General features: G+C 46.8%; 1 protein-coding gene across 1 annotated transcript in view; it reads left to right on the top strand.

Annotated features, from left to right (window-relative positions):
- The window catches only part of agbl1 (AGBL carboxypeptidase 1), a 93,881-nt gene that overhangs the window by 39,796 nt on the left and 39,200 nt on the right, over positions 1-14,885 (top strand). The window contains exons 9-12 of the mRNA XM_079345449.1: positions 650-815; positions 1,019-1,077; positions 2,143-2,259; positions 3,162-3,327. Coding sequence (XP_079201575.1) covers positions 650-815; positions 1,019-1,077; positions 2,143-2,259; positions 3,162-3,327 — 508 coding nt within the window. The remainder of the gene's footprint in view (positions 1-649; positions 816-1,018; positions 1,078-2,142; positions 2,260-3,161; positions 3,328-14,885) is intronic.

Genomic DNA, 14,885 nt, shown 5'->3' with positions numbered 1-14,885 from the left:
TGTGTCTTTATTACCTGTCTGATCAGAGAGGTGTGTCTTTATTACCTGTCTGATCAGAGAGGTGTGTCTTTATTACCTGTCTGATCAGAGAGGTGTGTCTTTATTACCTGTCTGCTCACCTGTGTCTTTATTACCTGTGTGCTCACCTGTGTCTTTATTACCTGTCTGCTCACAGGTGTGTCTTTATTACCTGTCTGCTCACAGGTGTGTCTTTATTACCTGTGTGCTCACAGGTGTGTCTTTATTACCTGTCTGCTCACAGCTGTGTCTTTATTACCTGTCTGCTCACAGGTGTGTCTTTATTACCTGTCTGCTCACCTGTGTCTTTATTACCTGTCTGCTCACAGCTGTGTCTTTATTACCTGTGTGCTCACAGGTGTGTCTTTATTACCTGTGTGCTCACAGGTGTGTCTTTATTACCTGTCTGCTCACAGCTGTGTCTTTATTACCTGTGTGCTCACAGGTGTGTCTTTATTACCTGTGTGCTCACAGGTGTGTCTTTATTACCTGTGTGCTCACAGGTGTGTCTTTATTACCTGTCTGCTCACAGGTGTGTCTTTATTACCTGTCTGCTCACAGGTGTGTCTTTATTACCTGTCTGCTCACCTGTGTCTTTATTACCTGTCTGCTCTCGTGTCTCTGTGCTCAGACGTGTTTGCTCAGGGACGGTCAGGAGTGTCTGCTGGAGCCGTCTGTGCAGCTCATGAGGAAGTGCCTGCCTAAAACTCCTCTGCCTCTGACCTCAGATCGCTCAGTGTACACCTTCGTTCTGCCTGGAGGGTCACATGATGCACCTGAGCTCAACATGGCTCCAGGTACAGATTCACTGCTCACTTCATGTGTTTGACAGACCATAATATGCAGTAATAACCTGAGCCACGACAGCCAATCACGACTCGATCAGCTAATCTCCAGCAGGTCGATGATTTGATTGGATCATTCGTTTTATGACTTTGGGGGGTCACGATGACACAAGGGCGTAAATATGGATGTTCACCTGGTGTTACCTGTCCTTCAGATCACAGCAGTGACGATGAGGAGGATGAAGAAGACGAAGAGGCAGACAGCAGAGACGATGTGAGTGTTACTCAGGGTCAGGGATTCAGTGTGGAGGAGGAGAGAGGAGGAGGAGGAGGAGGAGGAGGAGGAGAGAGGAGGAGGAGGAGAGAGGAGGAGGAGGAGAAGGAGAGAGGAGGAGAGAGGAGGAGAGGGGAGGAGGGAGGAAAGGAGGGAGGAGAGGAGAGGAGGAGGAGGAGGAGAGAGGAGGAGAGAGGAGGAGGAGAAGAGGGGAGGAGAGAGGAGGAGGAGGAGGAGGAGGAGAGAGGAGGAGGAGAGAGGAGGAGAGAGGAGGAGAGGAGAGGAGAGAGGAGGAGAGAGGAGGAGGAGAGAGGCGGAGGAGAGAGGAGGAGGGAGGAGGAGAGGAGGAGAGGAGGAGGAGGAGGAGGAGAAGAGGGGAGGAGAGGAGAGGGGAGGAGGGAGGAAAGGAGGGAGGAGGAGAAGGAGAGAGGAGGAGAGAGGAGGAGAGAGGAGGAGGAGAAGAGTGGAGGAGAGAGGAGGAGGAGAAGAGGAGAGGAGGAGGAGGAGGAGAAGGAGAGAGGAGGAGAGGAGAGGAGGAGGAGGAGGAGGAGGAGGAGGAGGATAGGGGAGGAGAGAGGAGGAGGAGAAGAGGGGAGGAGAGAGGAGGAGGAGGAGAGAGGAGAGAGGAGGAGGAGGAGGAGAGGAGGAGGAGGAGGACGAGGAGAGGGGAGGAGGAGAGGAGAGGAGGAGGAGGAGAGGGGAGGAGGGAGGAAAGGAGGGAGGAGAGGAGAGGAGGAGGAGAAGGAGAGAGGAGGAGAGGAGAGGAGGAGGAGGAGGAGAAGGAGAGAGGAGGAGAGGAGAGGAGGAGGAGGAGGAGGAGAGGAGGAGAGGAGGAGGAGAGGAGAAGAGAGGAGGAGAGGAGAGGAGGAGGAGGATGAGAGGGGAGGAGGAGAGGGGAGGAGGGAGGAAAGGAGGGAGGAGAGGAGAGGAGAGGAGAGGAATATGATGAATTCGAGGAGAATAATAAAAGGTTGTGTGTGTGTGTGTGTGTGTGTGTGTGTGTGTGTGTGTGTGTGTGTGTGTGTGTGTGTGTGAGTGTGTGTGTGTGTGTGTGTGTGTTCACAGGATGATGATCTGGAGACTGACCTGAACAAACTGCGTATCCGTCCGGACCTCGACAGACCCAAAGAGCTGCTGGATCAGTACAGCCGACTCTGTCCTGAACTGTCCCACGACTTCCAGGTAGATCAACAAGAGACCAGAACCAGATCCATGATGAACAGACAGAGACCTGGACCAGAACCAGACTCATGTAGAACAGACAGAGACCTGGACCAGAACCAGACTCATGTAGAACAGTCAGAAACCTGGACCAGAACCAGACTCATGTAGAACAGACAGAGACCTGGACCAGAACCAGACTCATGTAGAACAGACAGAGACCTGGACCAGAACCAGACTCATGTAGAGCAGACAGAAACCTGGACCAGAACCAGACTCATGTAGAGCAGACAGAAACCTGGACCAGAACCAGACTCATGTAGAGCAGAAACCTGGACCAGAACCAGACTCATGATGAACAGACAGAGACCTGGATCAGAACCAGACTCATGATGAATAGACAGAAACCTGGACCAGAGCCAGACTCATGTAGAGCAGAAACCTGGACCAGAACCAGACTCATGTAGAACAGTCAGAAACCTGGACCAGAACCAGACTCATGTAGAACAGACAGAGACCTGGACCAGAACCAGACTCATGTAGAACAGACAGAGACCTGGACCAGAACCAGACTCATGTAGAGCAGACAGAAACCTGGACCAGAACCAGACTCATGTAGAGCAGACAGAAACCTGGACCAGAACCAGACTCATGTAGAACAGTCAGAAACCTGGACCAGAACCAGACTCATGTAGAGCAGAAACCTGGACCAGAACCAGACTCATGACGAACAGACAGAGACCTGGATCAGAACCAGACTCATGATGAATAGACAGAAACCTGGACCAGAACCAGACTCATGATGAATAGACAGAAACCTGGATCAGAACCAGACTCATGATGAATAGACAGAAACCTGGATCAGAACCAGACTCAGACTGTTTGTTTGGGGATCACTGTAAACCCTGATCTTTGTCTGACAGGAACTGGACCTGAGGTCAGAGTCGGACACTTCACCTTCATCATCTTCTTCGTCTTCATCAGACGAGGAGTTGGACCTCCCTGCTCAGTCCTCCAGGAGGGACAGAGACCAGTCCTCATCAGGACCTCCCTCAGAGACTGAAGGGTCCACGAATGGACAACCCTCAGGTCACACACACACACACACACACACACACACACACACACACACACACACACACACACACACACACACACAGACACACAGACACACACACACACACACATACACACAGACACACAGACACAGACACACACACACACATACACACACACACACACACACACACAGACACACAGACACACACACACACACACACACACACACACACAGAGACACACTCACACACACACACACACACACACACACACAGAGACACAGACACACACACACAGACACACACAGACACACAGACACACACAGACACACACACACACACACACACACACCTACACACACACAGAGAAAGACACAGACACTCACACACACACACACACACACACACACACACACACAGACACAAACACACACACACACACACACACACACACAGACACAGACACACACACACAGACACACACAGACACACAGACACACACACACACACACACACACACACACACACACACACACACACACACACAGAGACACACTCACACACACACACACACACACACACACACACAGAGACACAGACACACACACACAGACACACAGACACACACAGACACACACACACACACACACACCTACACACACACAGAGAAAGACACAGACACTCACACACACACACACACACACACACACACACAGACACAAACACACACAGACACACACACACACACACAGACACAGACACACACAGACACACAGACACACACTCACACACACACACACACACACACACACACACACACACAGACACAAACACACACACACACACACACACACACACAGACACAGACACACACACACAGACACACACAGACACACAGACACACACACACACACACACACACACGGTTAGCTGTCCATCGTTTCTGAAGATGGCGCTTGCTTCAGGATTGGGGAAGGGGTCAACGGCGTTGGCGTTGGTGCCACTTCTCGTGGGCGTTGAGGCCGCAGGAGGAGCAGGAGGAGCAGGAGGAGCAGGAGGAGCAGGAGGAGCAGGAGGAGCAGGAGGAGCAGGGGAATCCAGAGGACAAAGGAGCTCCTGCTGCCCTCTTCTGTCTGTTCCTGCATTTCTCTTCGCAGCTGGTCTTTGTTGTGTATTTCTGAAACTGCTCGAGCACAGGCAACCTGCCAGACTGGTCTATCCTGTGCCTGATAGGCAACCTGCCAGACTGATCTATCCTGTGCCTGATAGGCAACCTGCCAGACTGGTCTATCCTGTGCCTGATAGGCAACCTGCCAGACTGGTCTATCCTGTGCCTGATAGGCAACCTGCCAGGCTGGTCTATCCTGTGCCTGATAGGCAACCTGCCAGACTGGTCTATCCTGTGCCTGATAGGCAACCTGCCAGACTGATCTATCCTGTGCCTGATAGGCAACCTGCCAGACTGGTCTATCCTGTGCCTGATAGGCAACCTGCCAGACTGGTCTATCCTGTGCCTGATAGGCAACCTGCCAGACTGATCTATCCTGTGCCTGATAGGCAACCTGCCAGACTGGTCTATCCTGTGCCTGATAGGCAACCTGCCAGACTGGTCTATCCTGTGCCTGATAGGCAACCTGCCAGGCTGGTCTATCCTGAGCCTGATAGGCAACCTGCCAGGCTGGTCTATCCTGTGCCTGATAGGCAACCTGCCAGGCTGGTCTATCCTGTGCCTGATAGGCAACCTGCCAGGCTGGTCTATCCTATGCCTGATAGGCAACCTGCCAGGCTGGTCTATCCTGTGCCTGATAGGCAACCTGCCAGGCTGGTCTATCCTGTGCCTGATAGGCAACCTGCCAGGCTGGTCTATCCTGTGCCTGATAGGCAACCTGCCAGGCTGGTCTATCCTGTGCCTGATAGGCAGCCTGCCAGGCTGGTCTATCCTGTGCCTGATAGGCAACCTGCCAGGCTGGTCTATCCTGTGCCTGATAGGCAACCTGCCTGGCTGGTCTATCCTGTGCCTGATAGGCAACCTGCCTGGCTGGTCTATCCTGTGCCTGATAGGCAACCTGCCAGGCTGGTCTATCCTGTGCCTGATAGGCAACCTGCCAGGCTGGTCTATCCTGTGCCTGATAGGCAGCCTGCCAGGCTGGTCTATCCTGTGCCTGACAGAAAACCTGCCAGGCTGGCTTTGTATTTCCATATCCAGAGAGCAGCAAGAGGACAGAGTTGAACCAAGGTCGGTGAACTGGTCTACAGTTTTAAGTGGAATGCCGTTTATATGGAAGCTGGGGGGTGGAGAGGTTTGAGAGAACATTTGAGAGATGACTTGGGTTTTTTGAATGTTAACCTGAAGACCAAGGGATTGATAGAGACTGGCTATTGTGTTGAGGGCATGCTGCATGGATTCAGGACTGTGTGCTAGAATCGCACAGTCATCAGCGTATTGCAGTTCAGCTATGCAGCAGGATTTGGTCTTTGTGTAGGCCTGCAACCTCTGGATGTTAAAGAGGCTTCCATCAAGGTGGTATTCAACAGGAACACCATCCTTGGGTCCTAAGGCACGATGAAAAAGGTGAGTGATGGCAGAGAGAAGGAGGCTGAGACACAGCCCTGCTTCACCCCAACATTAAAGAACTCTGACTGAAGTTCTCCTGTGGAGACTCTGGCTTGCATCCTGTCATGCAGCTGTTGCAGGATGGTGAGGAACTTGGGTGGTACCCCGAGCTTGGATAGCTGTTTCCAGAGCATCTCACGGTTGATCGTGTCAAATGCTTTGCTGAGGTCAATGAAGGCCATGTAGAGGTCTGCCCGCTGCTCTCTGCTTTTTTCCAGCAGCTGCCTTAAGACAAAAATCATGTCAGTGGTGGATCTAGTCTTCCGGAAGCCACATTGTGTTTCCGGGAGTGCAGCTTCAGAGATGTGATTAACGAGCCTATTGAGCAGGATTTTTGCCAGGACCTTCCCTGCGATTGACAGGAGTGAGATTCCACGGATGTTGCCACACATGGCTCTGTCCCCTTTTGGTTTGTAGATGACCACAATATCAGCATCCTTCCAGTCTTGTGGGAGAGTCTCACATTCCCAGATATGACAAATCAGGAGGCGCAGGCAGCGTGTAAGGAGGTATCCTCCATGTTTGAATCCCTCCGCTGCATTAAAGGTGGCTTTGAAGGTTGTAGATCCAGGGCAGGATAAGAGAGCTTTATGTGCATCATGTTTTAGTTTGAGTAGTGACTGAAACCAGTCCTGCTGGTGTTTCCTCCACTGGCCCAATGAATGTGAAGCTGCACTGTGGATGGCTTGGTGCAGAGCTGGCCAGTCGGCTGATTCCTCACACACACACATGCACACATACACACCTACACACACACACATACACACCTACACATACACACCTACACACACATGCACACATACACACCTACACACACACACACACACATACACACACATGCACACCTACACACCTACACACACATGCACTCATACACACCTACACACACACATGCACTCATACACACCTACACACACATGCACTCATACACACCTACACACATGCACACATACACACCTACACACACACACACACATACACACCTACACACACATGCACACATACACACCTACACACACACACACACACACATACCTACACACACACATGCACACATACACACCTACACACACACACACACACATACACACCTACACACACATGCACACATACACACCTGCACACACATGCACACATACACACCTACACACACATGCACACATACACACCTACACACACATGCACTCATACACACCTACACACATGCACACATACACACCTACACACACACACACACACACACACACATACACACCTACACACACATGCACACATACACACCTACACACACACACACACACACATACCTACACACACACATGCACACATACACACCTACACACACACACACACACACACATCTACACACACACACACACACACATACACACCTACACACACATACACACATCTACACACACACACACATCTACACAAACATACACACCTACACACACACACACATCTACACACACACATCTACACACACACACACACACATACACACCTACACACCTACACACACACACACATCTACACATACACACCTACACACACACACACACACACACACATACACACACATGCACACATACACACCTACACACACACACACACACACATCTACACACACACACACACACACATACACACCTACACACACATACACACATCTACACACACACACACATCTACACAAACATACACACCTACACACACACATCTACACACACACATCTACACACACACACACACACACACACACACACATACACACCTACCTACACACACACATGCACACATACACACCTACACACACACACACATACACACCTACACACACATGCACACATACACACCTACACACACACACACACACACACACACATCTACACACACACACACAGACACACACACACACATACACACCTACACACACAGACACACACACACACATACACACCTACACACACAGACACACACACACACACATACACACCTACACACACACATCTACACATACACATTTACACACACACACACACATACACACACACATCTACACACACATACACACCTACACACACACATCTACACACACATACACACCTACACACACACACACACACACATCTACACACACCTACACACACGCACACACATCTACACACACATTCACACACATACACACACACATCTACAGACACATACACACCTACACACACACACATCTACACACACACACACACACACATCTACACACACATACACACCTACATACACGCACACACACACACACACACATACACACATCTACACACACATACACACCTACATACACGCACACACACACACACACACATCTACACACACATACACACACACACACACACACACACACACATAAACACACAAACACACATACACACACACAGGCACACACATCTACACACACATACACATCTACACACACACATACACACACACACACACATACACACACATAAACACACACACACACACATACACACACACACACACACACACACACACACCTACACCACACATACAAACCATACTGGCGCCTGTGACTGGCAGTGCCACGGCTCGCTCTCTGTTTTGTAGATTATTGATGATTATTGTTTCACTATATGTGATCTTAGCAGCCCAGATGACAAATGGAAGTGTCCTGGCTTTACTAACCTATGATCGGGACTCTTTATTTCGTATCAAAGAGTCATTGGAGGACATGTTTCATACCTGGGACCGTTACAAACAGGCATTTCTGCTTGAAATCGATCCCGACTCACAGGACTACTTGATGCTGTATCGGGTGCCGGGTAGGACCCGCAGGAGATCCAGGAGATCCAGAAAAAGAGGCTCTCGGTCCGGTATCCAAGTAAAGCGAAGACGTGCTGCGGCGCACGGGGGCTCCGTCGTCTTCAGCTGCCGGGACCACGCTCGGTTCCTGCGCCAGATTCCTCTCCTTGATGTGTGCGTCAGCGTGTCCTCACTGCCGCCTGCCCGCACTTCAACAACTGTCCTGGACCCTTCACAGTGCTGGAGCCATGGTCAGGGGTTTTCATCGCCATCGCCTACTTCCGTGTTTATGCCGGCTTTTCCAGCATGGACCAGCTGGAGCTCACGTGACCGCTGGATGTGCCTTCGTCCAATCCCGCTCCGCAACACAGACACTACCTCCGAGACGTCAATCCACATTGGCCTGTTGAACGCTCGTTCAATTGCGAACAAGTCTCATTCACTAAACGATCTTTTCACAAGAGAAAACCTGGATATTATGTGTCTTTCAGAGACATGGCAGAGAGATGAAGAGTTCATTTAAATGATCTCTGTCCACCTGGCTGCTCTGCTGTCGGGAAGCCCCGCCCCTGTCGCCGTGGTGGTGGCCTGGCCATTGTGCACAGGGAGGTCCAAAAATGCAAACTGATCCAGTCCCAAGCTTTCTCTTGTTTTTTTTTTTTTTTTTGTAACTTTATTTTTAAACATTTTGGGGCATACAGAAAACAAAAGAACCAGAGAGAGTCACAGGTACACTTCACATCTTGTCAACATTGTCACCGTCCACAGATTGCCTAAAACAGTCCCATTTTTGCCAGTATTTTCCCCCTTGTGATGTTGTAGGCGGAGGTTGAAGGTCATGAGTTCCATTGTTCTTATGTGTTCGACTACTTGTAACAGAAGATCCATTGGAGGAGTGTCTTTTTTGAGCCAATATTTAGTGATGGTTTTTTTTGCGGCAGCAAGGATAATCCTGAATAAATATGCGTCCTTCTGACATATTCCCTTTGGAGGCACACCAAGAAACAAAGTGGAAAAAGACAGCTCCATTTGAATATCTAACACTAAATTCAGTAATCTAATAACCTTCTTCCAAAAATCAACAATACCCGGGCATGACCAGAATATATGGACTTGATCCGCCTGGACAGATCCACACTCCCTCCAGCAGGAAAGCTGAACAGCCAGAGCTTTTGATTTCCGTACAGGTGTGATAAAAAAACGGACTAGGCTTTTCCAGCAAAAATCTCTCCATGTGAGCGAGTTAGTGGTACAGTTTTGAGATTTCCATCCCTCTAGCCATACTTCCTCAGGTAGCTCGACTTTTAAATCTTTGTCCCACTGTTTTTTCACATGAAGACAAGTTTTGTTATCTGTTAAGCTTAGAATCTTATAGATTTTTCCTACAATGTTTTTATTATTAGTCCCTTTATAGATATTTACAAAAATCTGAACCAGGTTAGAGGGGTTTTCAGTCAGGGCACATTGTATTTCCTTTACAAAATAATGACGGAGTTGCAGATACCTGAAGAAGTCATGTTTACCAAGTCCAAATTTGAGAGAGAGATTTTGAAAGCTATCCAACTGGCCTTTAGATATAATACAACTAAATGTTGTTATACCCAATTGCGACCATTGTTTGAATCTGGGATCAAGTACTCCCGGTTGAAAGTGTGGATCACACACAGGCCAGCCCAAGACCTTGATTTGCCTGTGAAGCTGAAACATCTTTACAATTTGCAACCACACTCTGATGGATGTACACAGACAAAAGTTCCTAAGCTGCAAAATTGATTTAGCACAATGTACACACCCGAGTATTGACTGTAACGGTATCTCCGTCAGGGAAAACTCCAAACCTTTCCATTTCGCTTCATAGGACTCATCACACCAAAGGATAAGTGGTCTTAACTGGGCTGCAATATAATAATGTTTAAGACAGGGTAAAGCCATGCCCCCCCTGTCCCGCGGCAACTGAAGAGTAGTGTATTTTATTCGTGGCTTCTTTGATTTCCACACAAACCTGGATATACGTTTGTCCCATTCTCTGAATTGTTTCAGAGGAATCTCCACAGGTAGTGCATTGAATAGATACAATAATTTGGGTAAAATTACCATTTTAATAGACCTAATTCTTTCACCTATGTCCAGGGGAAGCAAAGCCCACCCATCCATATCTGTATTGATTTGCTTTGTTATATTTTCATAGTTAATAGTGAATAGAGAAGTAAGATCCTTTGGTATGAATACCCCCAAATATCGGATATGGGACAGGTTCCAATTAAAATCATATTCTCTAACTAATTCTGCAGTAGGAATAAAATTGAATAAAAGGGCTTGGGTTTTGTTAACATTGAGAGAATATCCAGAAAGAGATCCAAATTTTTTAAGGGCATTCATAAGCAAAGGCACACTTGAGCTTGGGTTTAAAAGTGTTAGCAGTACATCGTCCGCATATAAACCAATTTTGTACTCTATACCATTTATAATTATACCTTTAAGCTCCCTTTCCTGCCTGATCATTTGGGCTAAAGGTTCAATAAACAAATTGAATAAAAAAGGGCTAAGGGGGCATCCCTGACGGCAGCCTCGTTGGAGTTTTATTGGGCTAGATAAACCACCATTTATTTTAATCATTGCGGTTGGAGATCTATATAGTGCTCTTATACACTGTATAAACTGTTCTGAGAAGCCAAAGCGGCCCATTGTTTGATAAAGAAATTGCCAGCTAACAGAGTCGAAAGCCTTCTCTGCATCTAAGCTGAGAAGGACAGCACTGGAATTTGACCTTGTGATATGATCAACAATATGGATGGTTCTACGTGTATTATCATGTGTTTGACGGTCCTTAATAAAACCCGTTTGGTCTTCATCTATAAGGAATGACATGGCCTCCTCCATTCTCCTGGTTAGAATTGAGGCAAAAAGTTTGTAGTCAACATTAAGAACGCTGATGGGTCTATATGATTTGCAATCTAATTTGTTTTTCCCTTCTTTATGAATTACAGAAATAAAGGCCTCCTTCCATGAGGGAGGGGGGATGCCGCCCCCCATAATATTATTAAAACACTTTTTAAGCAAAGGGAGGAGTGGTTCTCTCATCAACTTATAAAATTCTGCTGGATACCCATCCGTGCCAGGAGATTTGCTAGTCTTTAAGGCAGAGATTGCTTTATTAATTTCCGAATCTGTAATTTCTTCTAGAAGGGTATCATTATGGTTTTTTCCCAGGGAGGGAAGGTCTAATGAGTCTAAGAATTTGTCAATTTTGTCACTGTCAGTCTCCCCCTTTTGTGTGTACAACGATGTATAGTATTTTTCAAAGGATCTATGGATTTTACTTAATTTGGTTCTGAGTTTATTTGAATTTGGATCCTTAATTTTATGAATTGCCCTCTCTTCTTGTTGCTTATGTAGTCTCCAAGCCAACACTTTTGCAGCTTTTGGCCCGGCCTCGTAATACTTCTGCTTCATGTATCTTATGTTTTTCTCTATATTTTCACTATATATTTTGTCTATCTCCTGTTTAATAGGTCGCATTAGGGTTAATAGCGAAGAGTCTTTATTTTGGCTGTGCAATTTTTCCAGAACTCTGAGTCTATTTTCCAAATCTTTTAATTGTTCAGATTTTATTTTTTTCTGAAATGCAGCTTTGGCTATAAACTTGCCCCGAAGGTAAGCCTTAGCTGTATCCCAAAGAATGGATGCACTAACTTCCCCGTTGTCATTTATGGATAAAAACTCCTTATATTCATCCACTATGGCTTTTTTATGTGTCTCACTGTTTAACATACCAACGTTCAGTCTCCAGTTTGTTTTCTTTCTGTCTTCATCCAAATGTAAGTTCAAAAGGAGACCCGCATGGTCTGAGAGATCCCTTTGTCCTATTTTGCAGAATTTCACTCTATGAAGCTCACTATTAAACATTAAGAAGTAGTCAATTCTTGAATACATATTATGGCGGGCTGAATAAAATGTAAAGTCTTTCTCTCGTCCATGCAGGCTTCGCCACACATCTGTTAAGCCTAAAAGTCTAATTGTCTTATTTACCCAAATTTCAGTAGAGTTCTTTTTCCTCTTTCTGTTAGTCGTGTCCAATGTGGAATTCATCAATAAATTAAAGTCCCCTGCACATATCATAGTGCCATATTTTTCAGAAACTATCAAATCAAAAACTTTTTTAAAAAAAGAGGTTGGGCTTGCAGGGGGAGCGTATATATTGAATAAGGTTATTTGTTTTCCCTCTATTTTCCCCTTGACAATAACAAATCTACCTTCTTTATCATGGTTTTCAGAAACAAATTCAAAATTGACCTTGTTTGAAATTAATATAGCGACTCCCCTCTTGTTTCCTGATTTATGCGAGGAGAAAAAGCTATTACAAAAACCCATCTTTTTGAGCTTTTCATGTTCTGTATAGGCCAGATGTGTTTCTTGCAGGAAGGCGATATGAACCATCTCCCTTTTCAGTTTTGTTATTATTTTACTCCGTTTTATGGGACTGTTTAAACCATTTACATTTAGTGACAAAAAATTATAGTGTTGAAACATTTTGTTGAGGTATTTTCTGTACCTATTACATGCAATCCTGTGCCCTCTAACAAAAGAAAGTAACATAACTCAAAAAATAACTGTCCATAACATAAAGAACCATCAACAGACTTACCACTGAACGAGGCTTCCATCTGAGAGGAAGAAACAACTCCTCTGAAAACAAAGAGGGGGTGAGGCCACAAGGTGGGGCCCCTCATTAGGAAAACAAGAGACTGGGTATATAAGCCCAGCAGGTAGGTAGCTGATCAATAACACACTGAAAACAGCCTTCTTTAAATAACCCAAAAACGTAACGGGACATCTATTAATGCTAAAAGGATAGCAACCATAAAATGAATACTCTGGTTAATATTATAACCCTAATTAGGTAACACCATCTATATTTTTAGTAACTATTCAGCCTCTTTACATACATACTTATAGGTTAATAGAAATGTGAAACTGTGTGATCATGGCCATCATATCTTGAAAAGCACCTCAGTCTTCGTGTTCAGTGTCCTCGGGTCTCTGAAACTCCCGCAGCCGTTCTCTGATGGTCTCCTGGTAGTCGCTATTGGCACGGCGGGTCCCCCCTACTACACGCCATGGCAGAAGCTTGGATAAAGTCTCCGCGTTGTGCTCACTGGACTTCTTCACTCGTAGTGGTCCGATCGAGTAGCCCCGCTTCTCCATCTCCTTAGCAGCTTCACTGGCGTCGTTACAGGTGACAGTTCCAGTGTGGAAATGTATTCGCATCTTCGTGAATGGAGTTTGAAAGCGGATGCGATTTTCTTTCAACACTTTCTTAATCGGGATGTATTCCTTTCTTTTCTGCTGCACGTCTGTTGCATAATCGTGATCAAAATAAACACGATTGTTTTGAACGTGCAGCTGTTTCTTCCAGGCAGCTTGGAGGACCTTTTCCTTTGTAGTAAAGCTCAAAAAGCGAACTACGATGGAGCGCGGTGATGCTCCGGACGGTGGCCGGGGACCCAGGGCTCGGTGAGCCCGCTCGACTCCCAGGGCTGTCCCTTGTTGAAAGTCCAGGCTGTCGCCTAGCTCAGTCATTATTAAGTTCTCAACAAACAGTGCAACTGAGGTGCCCTCGGGAATCTCACTCTCTGGGACTCCGTATATGCGAATGTTGTTGCGGCGAGAGCGACTCTCCAGCTCCGACAACTTATTTTGTAGAACTCGCTGATTGTTGAGAAGGTCAAGTAAAGTATCCTTCACGGTCAAATCCCACTTTTCTCCCGTGGCCACGGTTTTCTCAACCTCCTCCAGGCGCTGCGTAGCGTTCTCAATCTGGCTAGTAGCCGTTTGTATTTCCTGGTTGATATTAGTGCGTAACTCATCCATTTGAGCCTTCATGTCACCTTTGATTATTTCCCGAAAGTCAGAAAGATCCTTTTTCATTTGTGACTTCAATTCGTCCAACCCCTTAACCATAACTTCGCTTACAACAGAGCGAATGGTGCTACTTGTGGCTACCGCGTTAGCTTCTTCGGTGCCGTTATCATCCGAGCTAACTAGGCTAGCATGACTGGAATCATGGTGAGAACTCGTACCAGTTTTCTTGTCCTTCGTCCCGGACCTCAATTGTCTATCCCCGTCCATCTTCGATATATTTTCAATGCGGATTT

This window comes from Symphodus melops (genome assembly GCF_947650265.1).
Source record: "Symphodus melops genome assembly, chromosome: 6".
NCBI lineage: Eukaryota > Metazoa > Chordata > Actinopteri > Labriformes > Labridae > Symphodus > Symphodus melops.
Note: the sequence above shows the minus strand (reverse complement) of the source record. Positions and strands in the feature narration are given on the sequence as shown.